A 12566-nucleotide genomic window follows, 5' to 3' on the forward strand; every position below is an offset into this window, starting at 1 on the left:
AAAAGGTCGTCTTTCTTTGTAGAAATTAAATTGTTTTATGGAAAATTTATACTTTTTGATTAAAAATTACATTTTTCGGTTGAATTATGAACTATAAATATGATTTGGTTGTAAAGTCGTTCTGTTGTAAATGCAAATATATTGTTAAAAATTAAAATTATAAGTTTTTGGTGGAAATACTCTTTTAGTTTTTAAAATTAAATAATTTCATTGAAAGTTCATATATTTTGTTGAAAATTGACCTTATTTAGTAGAAATTTAATCCTTTTGGTTGAAAATTTTATCATTTTTGGTCAAAAATGCAATTGTTTGGTTAAAATATCAACTGTACATCTTCTTGGGTTTGTAAGTCGATTATTTCACTAAGAGTTGAACTACTTTGTCAAAAAAAATACGTGTTTTTAACAAGGCTTTTCAATTGTGATTGAAAATTTAACTATTTGGTGGAAAGTTTAACTCTTTCATTGAAAACTCATATTTTTCGCTTAAAAATTTCAATTTTTTGTAGATAATTCGTCTTTTTTACTTTAAAATTAAATAATTTCGTGGAAATTCATGTATTTTGTTTAAAAGTTGTCATTTTTTGTAGATCATTAATTTTCTTGGTCGAAAATTCATCTGATTGGTTGACAATTCAACAACTTTGTTTAAAATAATTTTTTTCCGTTAAAAATTATTTATCTTTATCTGAAAATGTAACTATTATAGGATTGATTAAAAATTAATCGTATATATTGGTTTAGTTTGAAAATCGTTTTTTTTATAGAACATTAATCTTCTTGATCAAAAATTCACCTTTTCTCTTGAAAATTTAACAATTTTGTTGAAAATTCGTTTTTTTGTCTTGTTCAATTCAATTTTTTAGCACAGTTTTTATCTGGAAATTGTACTATTCCATTTTTGTTGAAACTTTATCCTGTACATTTTATTAGTTAAAACACCAATTATTTGATAGAAAATTAATTTATTTTGTTGAAAAGTAAACTTTTGGGTTGAATATTGATTGATTGTGTTAATTAGATTTTTTCCTAAAATTAAAAAAACTGCAAAATAAAAAAATTGCCTTAAAATCGTCCTGATTCCTTTTTTTTTAATTTTTAAAATCTTTTCACATACTCACTTAAAATTAATTTTTCAAAATAAAAAATCATTTTCAATTTTCTTAGCAATCAAAACAACTTTTGTTATTCTTTTTGAATATTTTACAATTCTCAAAAGCTTTTTTTTTTAAATCCGTGTTACACGGGACTAGGAGTGATCCCGACTAGGGTATGCTATCCTAACTTTGCCGAGCGGGGTTGAATCCAAGGGAGGGGGAGAATTCCATGAGTGGGGAGACCCGCCATCTTACGACGTGCCGTTTGATTATGCGCACGAGCATTTTTGCCGACAAACCGTGCATGAAAATATAAACATGTGTGCGCTGCCATGTTTGTCGCGGGACATCAAAAGGTGGCGGACCTCCCCCCCCCCTCATTGCATCACCCCCTCAATGGCATGCCTATTCCCTTGTTTTCTATGTCCATGGGACTACCAAACACCACCAATCGACCACCAAACAATTCCCGCAAGAAAATTTCAAAAATATTAAAAAGTGGGGTGCTAGCGTGAAGTTAGCACCCCAAATTTAAAAATTCGATAACTTTTTCCATTTTTACCACCAAACGTCAAAAGTGGGCTACCAAACACCACCAAACGATTCCATATGACCTAATATCTTTGATAAAACCAGATAAAACTACTTTTTTTCATAGTTGCTGTGCCAACTTCACATCGATCCGATTTCCGGTTAAACAACGAGCATAACTTCAAATTGTTCAAAAAAAGTTATCTTATTTGAAATCCAATGATTTTTTACTAAAAATTTTGATTTCCTGTGTACCTAAAACACGAACATAACCTAAAATTATTAGAGAATTTCCTTTAATCTAATTGATTTTAATTAATTCAAACTTTATTTAAAAGAAATGATTTTCCATGGAAAACGTGATTATCTTTAGAAATTTTAAGTCTTCTTTAAAAGTTTATGATTTTATATTAAAATTATTTTTTTTAATAATAATTTACAGCGAAAAGAACTAATAACTTAAAACATATTTTCAATAATTTGTTAGATACTTTGACAATTTTAATTATAACTGCAAAAGAGTATATGAAAAGCATGAATGTTTCTCAATCTGGATAAGGTTTTCTAGTTTTCTATGATTTGTTTTTTAGATTTAATTTTTTAAATTTCAAATTTAAGGTACGACACAACTTTAGGTAATGAAAAGTCAAGCAGGTTCAGTAAACCTTTTTTAATTATTCAAAAAATTTTTCAATATTGTTATTTATAAAAATCCGCGAAAAGGCCTCAAATAACGGAACAATTTCTCTAGTCGTTTTGGAAGGGGTTTTCAAATTTTTTGTTAATAACAGCGGATGTCAAAATTGAATTATCTCTTATTAAGCTGTTTTAATTTTCAACGCTTCAAGTTCAATGTTTTTTACACTTGAATGTGTTTAAATAAATTACTGATTTAAATTCAAATATCAATTCAAATTCTAATCATTCACCTCAGATTTGTACTTGATACACGTTGAATTCTAGTTAATTCAAAAATAATTCTAGTTCATATAAATAGAAATTTAGCAATTAAAGTTCATGAAAAGTAAATACCACTCTATTCAAAATAGAAATCTAACAAATCAAGAGAAAATTTTTGTTAATTCAAATGGAATTCTAATAAAGTGTATAAATTATTGTGACTGAACTGAAATTTTGTTCATTTGATAATAAGTTTTAAATAATAATAATTTTATTAAATAAAAATTTAATTATTATGTGTAATATAATATAAATATAATATGGAATTTAAATACAAAAAATAATATTCAATATTAATAGTTCTATTACATCAATTTTTAAAAGAAATAAATATGACTTTTCAACCAAAATATGCATTTTCCATAAAAATAGAGGAATGTTCAACAACAAAAATTAATTTTCGACCAAAAAATATTATTTCAAGAAAATAGTTGGGTTTTTAACGAAATAATTAAATTTTCAACCGAATAGTAAAATTTCCAACCAGAAGAAAGGAATTGTGAACCAAAAATATAATCGTAGACGGATTTTATAAACGAAAAAATTAATGTTCAGCCAAAGAGTTGAATTTTCGATCACAAAATATGACTATTTGACCCAAAAAAATTGAATTTGAAACAAAATTATACAATTATCCACCAAATAATTGTAGAATTTAAAACGAACAAAGATTAATTTTTAATCAAAAAAAAATAATAAATATTAAATTTTTCAAAGAAAGATAATTAACTTTCAACCAAAAAATATGACTTTTCTACCAAAAGATGAACTTTATATCTTAAAAGACGAATTTTAAACAAAATAGTTGAATTTTCGACCAAATAATATTACTTTTTAACAAAGCAGTAAACTTTCAACGAAATAATTAAATTTCCCACCAAATAGAAGTAGAACTTTCCACCAACGGAGATTAATTCTGAACCAAAAAAATATAACTTTAAGAAATTACAGAAATGAATTTTAAACAAAATAGTTGAATTTTCAACAAAGCAGTAGAATTTGTAACCAAAAAGATAAATTGTGGACTAAAATTCAAAAAGTAAAATTTTTTATTATTTCGACTAAATTTTCGATCCTAAAAGACGAATTTTCAATTTAAAAAAGGTGACTGTTCTACCAATAGATAAATTTTACATTCAAAAAGAAGGATATTTTATCCCAAATGGCGAATGTTCAAACAAACAGTTGAATTTTCGAGTAGGAATGATGACTTCTTAACAAAACAGTTGATTTACAACAAAATAATGAAATTTCCTACCAAACAGTGGAATTTTTAACTAAAAGAAATTAATTCTGAACCCAAAAAATATTAGTAGACTTTTCAAATGAAAAAAAATTAACTTTCAACAAAAAATATGTATTTTTAAGAAAATATTTTAGTTTTGAACAAAATAATTAAATTTTTAACCAAGAAGTACAATTTTTGACTGAGAAAAATTAATTTTGGATGAATTTTTAACAAAAAAGTTGAATTTTTATAAAAATAATGGAATTTTCCACGAAATATTTAAGTTTTTAACCAAAAGAGATTAATTCTGAACATAAAAATAATAGTAGACTTTTTAAATAAAAAGAATGAACTTTGAACCAAAAAGATGACTTTTTTAGAAAATAGTTTAATTTTGTTCAAAATTCAACTATTTCGACCGAACAGTAAAATTTGTAATTAAGAGGAATTTATTTTCGATTATAAAAGATGAATTTCCCATCAAAAAAGATTTCTTCCTAACAAAGCAGTTTAATTTTCAACAAAATAATAAAATATTGCACCAAATAGTAGAATTTTCAACAAAAAGATATGAATTCTGAACCCATAAAACAATAGTTGACTAAGAGGCAAACTTCCCACCCAAAAGACGAATTTTCTATCAGAAAAGACAAATTTTCAACAAAATAATTAAATTTTCAACAAATAGTAGAATTTTTAACCAAAAGAGATGAATTATTTACTACATATAAGCTAATAGACTTTTTAATCAGACATTTTAAATAAAAATATATCAGGCATGAGCTTATGGCACACTTCAACGTCAAATCAGTTTTTCTTCAAAATTACAAATTATGTTCATTTTAAATAGTTTGAAAATCCTTAAAATGCTTAAAAATCTTGAAACATCTACATGTTATTTTACATTTTTTCAAATTTTAAATTATTAAAAATTTTTTTAGAACTTCTTAACATCTTTTCAAACGATTCGCATTTATTCTAAAAATTTTCCAACAAATTTGTTTAAAATCCTACGATATTTAAAAAAAATTCTTAAAATCTTTTAGATTCATTTTTAATATTTTTGACAATCTTTTTAAATATTCTCTTAAAAATAATGTTTCAAAATAAAAAATCATTGTCAATTTTGCCGCTTCATTTAAATTATTTTCGCATTTTTTTGAAACTACTTAATATCTCAAATGTTTTCTAAGAATAATAGGTGTTCAATTGTTATTTATGCACATAAATTTAACAGCTTGACTAAACAAATTACATTTTTTAATATAAAAATTTAAATTTTCTTTTAATTAAAAAATTTCATATTGAATGGTTTAAAAATTGAATTTTCTAGACTGCAATAATATTTGAAACTTAATAAAAAACTTTAATTATGAATATATTATTTTGATGTTATTTTAAAATTGAAAATACAGTTCAATTTTAAAAATTATTAATTTATATTCACATTTGATCAACTAAAAAAGTTATTTTTATCCAAAATCTACGCTTTTAAATGCATCTAATTTTTCATTATTTAAGTCCTTAAAACTGAATTTTAAAATCTTCAAATTAAAATGTACGCTTAAAAATTAAAATCTTTAATCGAAAATTTTTAAAGTGAAAGATTTTTGAATTTCGCATTCGTAATTGAATGATTTCATAATTGGAAAAGATAACAATTTAAATAATTATTTAAAAACGGTTAAAATTAAAGTTGAACAGATTTTTTTCTAAAAATATGTAAAATTCCTGGTAAAAAATAACTTCACTGTCATTTCCCGGTCAATGGCGGCTCTGTATTTAAGGAAATTATCGAAGTATGCAAATATTTTTAAAGGCATATTTAAGAAATAGTGGTATCAGTGACATTTTTTTCAAACTAGTGGCATCGATCAAAAAAAGTGTTAAAAGTAGCGTGAGTCCTAAAAACAGAGGCGGCGGAGCCCTAGGGGGTATTGCCCCCTCAGAAATCGAATGATTAAAGTAATCAGATAGTTTGAATTTTTCCAAAAATCTACCTTTTAAATGAAAAATCATTTAAATATTTGTCGAATATTTGAAATAATTTTTAAATATTTGTGAAATTTTTTAAATCTTTGAGAAATCATTGAAGTCCGTGAAATCTCTTTAAATCTATCCGAAAGCTGTGTGAAATCTTTGCGAAACACTTTTTATATTTTTGAAATATTTGGTAATATTTGTAAAAATGATTGGAAATTTTAATAATCATTGAAGTCTTTGTGACATATTTTTAATCTATCAGAGATCTTTGCAAAATATTTGAAACCTTTTACATTTTTGGGAAATCATTAAAATCTTTCTGAAATCCTTGGAAACCTTTGCGAAGAAATTTTTGAAATCTTTCGGAAATTATTAATGCCTTTGCAATATCTCTTAAATCTATCCAAAATCTTTGCGAAATTTTTGGAATCTTTGTGAAATCTTTGGGAAATTATTGAAATCTTTCTAACATTTTTGGAAATCTTTGCGAAATATTTGATAACATTTTTAAAATAATTGAAATCTTTGTAAAATCATTGAAATATTTTAAATATATTCGAAATCTTTGCAAAATATTTGTAAAAATTATAGAAATATTTGTGAAATCTATTGACGAGCATTTAAGTCTTGGTGAAATCTTTTAAATATATAATGCTAATCGTTCTGAAAGCTTTCAGAAATATTGGGATTATTTATGAAATTATTGAAATCGTTGTGAAATCATTGAAATACTTGTGCAATCTTTGAAACTTCTCGGAAATTTTTATGAAATAATTGAATTCTTTGTAAATGATTTAAAATCTGTCCGAAATCTTTGAGAAATATTTTAAAACATTGAATTCTTTGTGAAATCTGTGGGAAATCATTAAAGTCTTTGTAAAATCATTTAAGCCTATCTTAAATATTTGCTGAATATTTGAGAACTGTGAAATCTTTCAGAAATAGTTGAAATTTTTGGGAAATCATTGAAGTCTGTAAAACCTTTTTAATCTATCCCAAATCTTTGCTAAATATTTGAAAACTGTGAATTCTTTGAGAAATTGCTGTGATACCTTTGTGAAATGTTTCTGAAATATTTAGATATCTGCGAAATATTAAAAATATATTTTTTTAATATTTGGTAAAATTAGTGAAAGTATTGGAATCTTTGGAAAATAATTATCTGTAAAACCTTTTTAATCTATTGGAAATCTTTGAGAAATCATTGAAATGTTTTTAATCTAACCAATATCTTCGTGAAATCTTTACGAAATATTTTTAATATTTTTGAAATAATTGGTAATATTTGTGAAAATGATTGAAATCTTTTGAAAATCATTGAAGTCTTGGTGAAATTTTGTAAATCTATTAGAAATCTTCGACATTTTTTTTATCATTTGAGAAATCATGCTAATCTTTCTGAAACCTTTAAGAAATATTTGAAATATTTATGAAATTATCGAAATCTTTGTGAAATTTTTGGGAAATCATTCGTCTTTGTAAAATCTTATAAATCTATGTCAAATCTTTGCTAATATTTGAAACCTTAAATATTTTTGGGAAATCACTGAAATATTGCTTAAATCCTTGGAAACCTTTGCGAAGAAATCTTTAAAATTTTGGAAATATTTGGTAATATTTGTGAAATTATTGAAATCTTTGGAAAATCATTAATGTCTTTGTAAAATCTTTGCGAAATCTTTGACATTTCTGATAATATTTTTGAAACGTTTGAAATCTTTGTGAAATCTTTGGACAATCAATGAAATCTTTTAAATCTATCCGTAATCTTTGTGAAATCTTTGCGAAAGAATTGAAATATTTTTGAAATATTTGGTAATATTTGTACAAAATTATTAAAAATCTTGGTAAAATGTTTTGAAACTCATTGAAGTCTTGGTGAAATATTTTTAATCTATCAGAAATCTTTGCAACATTTTTTAATATTGGGTAAATCATGCTAATCATTGTGAAATTTCTCAGAAATATTTGAAATATTTTTGAAATTATTGACATTTTTGTCAAATAATGTATGTTTTTGTAAAATCTTTTAAATCTATGCCAAATCTTTGCGAAATATTTAAAACCTTTTATTTCTTTGGAAAATCATTTAAATCTTTTTTAAATCCTTGAAAAGCTTTGCACAGAAATCTTTGAAATTTTTGAAATATTTTTTAATTATTTGGTAATATTTGTGAAATTATTGAAATCTTTGGAAAATCATTAATGTCTTTATAAAATCTTCTAAATCTATCAAAACTCTTTGCGAAACATTTGAAATCTTTGACATTTTTGGGAAATCTTTGGAAATCTTTGATAGTATTTTTGAAACGATTGAAATTGTTTGTGAAATTTTTGGACACTTATTGAAATCTTTTAAATCTATCCAATATCTTTGTGAAATCTGTGCGAAGTATTTGAAATATTTGGTGATAATTGTAAAAATGATTAAAATCTCTGTGAAATCTTTTGAAACTCATTGAAGTCTTGGTGAAATCTTTTAAATCTATCAGAAATCTTTTCGACATTTTTTTAACAATTCGTATATCATGCTAATCATTGTGAAATCTTTCAGAAATATTTTTAATCTTTTTGAAATTATTGAAATCTTTGTGGAATCATTTATGTCTTTGTAAAATCTTTTAAATCTATGCCAAATCTTTGCGAAATATTTAAAACCTTTTATTTCTTTGGGAAATGATTGGAATATTTCTGTAATCCTTGGAAACCTTTGCGAAGAAATTTTTGAAATATTTATGAAATATTTGGTAATATTTGTAAAATTATTGAAATCTTTGGGAAATCTTTATTGTCTTTATAAAAACTTTCAAATTTATCAAAAATTTTTGCAAAATATTTGAAATCTTTGTGAAATCTTTGATATTTTTGGAAAATCTTTGGAAATCTTTGATAGTATTTTTGAAACGATTGAAATTGTTGTGAAATCTTTGGACAATTATTGAAATCTTTTAAATCTATCCAAAATCTTTGTGAAATCTGTGCGAAGTATTTGGAATATTTGGTGATAATTGTAAAAATGATTAAAATCTCTGTGAAATCTTTTGAAACTCATTGAAGTCTTGGTGAAATCTTTTAAATCTATCAGAAATCTTTTCGACATTTTTTTAACAATTCGTATATCATGCTAATCATTGCGAAATCTTTCAGAAATATTAGAAATATTTTTGAAGTTATTGAAATCTTTGTGAAATCATTTATCTCTTTATAAAATCTGTTAAATCTATGCCAAATTTTTGCCAAATATTTGAAACCTTTTATGTAGTGGGAAATCATCGAAATCTTTCTTAAATCCGTGGACACCTTTGCGAAGAAGTCTTTGAAATTTTGGAAACATTTGGTAATATTTGTGAAATTATTTAAATCTTTGTGAAATTTTTGGGAAATCATTCATGTTTCTGTGAAATCTTTTAAATTTATGCCAAACTTTTCGTAATATTTGAAACCTTAAATATATTTGGGAAATCTTTGAAAAATTTATGAAATCCTTGGAAACTTTTGCTAATAAAAAAAATTTGGAAAGATTTAGTAATATTTGCGAAATTAATGAAATATTTGAAAAATCATTAATGTCTTTATCAAATCTTTTTAACCTATGCCAAAGCTTTGCGAAATATTTAAAAACCTTTTATATTTCTGGGAAATCATTGAAACCTTTCTTAAATCCTTGGAAACCTTTGCGAAGAAATCTTTGAAACTTTGGAAATATTTGGTAATATTTATGAAATTATTGAAATTTGTGTAAAATTTTTGGGAAATCATTCATGTCTTTGTGAAATATTTAAAATCTATGCCAAATCTTTGCTAATATTTGAAACCTTTAATATATTTGGGACATCATTGAAATCTTTATGAAATCCTTGGAAACCTTTGCTAATAAAAAAAATTTGGAAATATTTGGTAATTTTTGCGAAATTATTTGAAATCTTTCGTTAAATCTTTTGAATCTTTCCAAAATTTTTGCGAAATATTCTTAATCTTTCTGAAAACTTTGCAAAATATTTGAAATATTTTGTAATATTTGTGAAATTATTGAAACCGTTGCGAAATCATAGAAATATTTGTGCAATCTTTGAAATGTACCGGAAATTTTTATGAAATAATTGAAGTCTTTGTGAATTCTTTAAAAGCTACCCGAAATCTTTGTGAAATATTTTAAAACTGTGAAATTCTTGGGAAATATTTGAAGTCTTTGTAAAATCTTTTAAATCTATTCAAAATCTTTGCGAAATATTTAAAACCTTTTATATAATTGAGAAATCATTGACATCTTTCCGAAATCCTTGGAAACCTTTGCGAAGAAATCTTTGAAATATTTGAGAAATCATTACAATTTTTGTCAAATCTTTGTAAAATCTTTGCGAAATATTTCAAATATTTAAAATATATTTGCTAACATTTGTAAAATTATTAAAATCTTTGTGAAATCTTTCACAATATGAAATTTATACCTCTATTCATTATTATTTATTATTAGTTTATTATTATTTAAGTACAATTTATATTTAGTATAATATTATTATACTATATTTGCAAACTGTGCCCGTCTGAAAATATAAAGTAGACATTAAAATTACATACTTGATTGAATTAAGTTGACTGAGATGTGGATTTCCCTCGCTCACAAGTTCCCAAAGTCGCCCTGGCGTCGCAATAACAATTTCAGGTCCCTTACTTAAAATTCGTTCTTGTTTAACAGCCGCCATTCCTCCCAGGATGACAGAAATTCTAATATCCGTGTATTTTGCAGCTTTTGTCAAATGATCTTTTATCTGGATCGCCAATTCTCTCGTGGGAGTTAAAATCAAAGCATAGAGCGGCTTTCTCGAATCTTGAAAAACGTCCGACACTTTCAAATTGTCAATAACTTTCACGCACCCAAATCCTTCTGAATCTTCGTCATCTAAAACCTCGTCCTCAGACTCTTTCTGGAACATTTTTAAATCCTGACTATTTCTTTTTCCTTCTATTCCTTCCTCTTTTTCCACTTCGTCCGTATCTTCCAAATTACTCTCCTGAAATTCTCCACTCTTACTGCTCACACTTTTCCTCTCCTTTTTCTTTAATTCCAGAATGCCGTTTAGGATCGGAATTCCAAAAGCCAGAGTTTTTCCACTGCCAGTTTCCGCTGCCCCAAGAATATCTCTCCTTCCCAAAATTGCAGGAGCCAAAGTCAAAGATTGAATTTGAGTTGGGGACACAAAATTTTGATCCCGGAGAGCTTTTATTATTACTGGAGGAACTCCAAGTGTAGACCATGCTTCCTCATTTATGTTTGACTCAATTTCTTCAGATTCTGCATTCGATTTTCCTAAATTTTCATCCAATTTGGACGTTTTCTTCTCCAACTTTTGAGGCGGTTTTTTCTTCTTCTTTGCTTTTTTACCTTCGGATGGAGAGCGTTTTCTTTTCGTCGCGGAAGGCTCGACTTTTTCAGTTTTTGATTTCAACCGCTTTGTCGACTTGAAAAGAGGGGATTAATTTATATCTGGTTTATACGATTATTTGACAATTATTTAAAAGTATTTGTTAATTACTTTTTCACTGTTGCTGGAATTTAAAGAGATGATTTTTCCATCCTCTAGTTTGTAGTCAGTCATCTCTTCGATCCCAATCAATTCACCAATTTCGGAATTCACAATTGCTCCATCAAATTTCACGGATTTCCACCCATCGGAATTAACTTTCTTCTTTTTTGAAAGAGCCATTTTCTTATTTCTGGACTCAAAAGTTTTTAATAAATACGGGAATTACAGCTCGAAAAAGGGTGAATAGGGGAAACATTAAATTAAACCTTTATTTTTACATTATGAAAAGAAAAACAACAATTTTATAGTATTTAAATAATGCTCAATAATTTTTTTAACGATTTCTGCTATTCAAGAATTTTTTAAATGGATATACTTAGGCAGTCGAAAATGCGTTCACGGCGAAACGTCGAAACCTTTTTTATAAGTGTCAAATTATTCTCACAATCAAGAATATTTCTGTACAAGGATTGTTATTTCACTCTTACTATGATTATTTAATTTTTAAATATTAAAAATTCTCAAATATTTTGGAACGAAAACTCTTGAAATTCGTTCAAATCTTTTAAAATAACGTGAAATCTTTAAAATTCTTTGACATTTTTCTGCCTTTTATATCCTTTAGAAATTGGTAGAAATCCCTTAAATAAAATGTAATTTATTCCCCAAAATGAACTAGGAATTTATTAAAATCTGTTAAAATTTCAGGAAAACGTAAACATACATTACAATATGTCGAAATTATTTGAAATTTCTATTAACACAAATTAAATTTAAATTACTCATTAAATGTCTAAAAAAAAAACAGTTTCAATAAAAATGCACGTGCGCTTTCGCATGCACGTCACTATATTTTTAATTTATAATATTAAAAACATAAACTATTTAAAAATCCATACAAAAATTTTTGTTAAATATTAAGAGTTCTCAATTTTTTGAAACTAAATCTCTTTCCATTCTTTAGAATGTTTAAAAATAACTTTGAAATCCGTAGAAATTTCTTGAAATAAAATTTAATTAATTTCTTCAAATTCTCTATGAATTCGTTAAATCCATTAAAATATTTGTAAAACGTAAAAAGATATTATAGTAGGCAGAAATCACTTGAAATTCTATGAATATAAATTAAGTTAAAATTATGCATCAAATAATTATATAATAAACCATTTAAATAAAATGGACGCGCGCTTTCGCATCCAGGTCCCTGGATTTTTATTTTCTACCACTAAGAACATAATCTATT

The 12566-nt window shown here is 25.3% G+C and overlaps 1 protein-coding gene across 2 annotated transcripts in view; it reads right to left on the bottom strand.

The window, feature by feature from the left end:
- LOC117170018 (ATP-dependent RNA helicase DDX24) overlaps positions 1–12566 on the bottom strand; it is a 39347-nt gene that overhangs the window by 24065 nt on the left and 2716 nt on the right. For both annotated transcript variants that reach the window (XM_033356534.1, XM_033356540.1), the window contains exons 2-3: positions 11333–11513; positions 10377–11257 (exon numbers count right to left, since the gene is read on the bottom strand). In XM_033356534.1, coding sequence (XP_033212425.1) covers positions 10377–11257; positions 11333–11513 — 1062 coding nt within the window. The remainder of the gene's footprint in view (positions 1–10376; positions 11258–11332; positions 11514–12566) is intronic.

Source organism: Belonocnema kinseyi, chromosome 1 (assembly GCF_010883055.1).
Source record: "Belonocnema kinseyi isolate 2016_QV_RU_SX_M_011 chromosome 1, B_treatae_v1, whole genome shotgun sequence".
NCBI lineage: Eukaryota > Metazoa > Arthropoda > Insecta > Hymenoptera > Cynipidae > Belonocnema > Belonocnema kinseyi.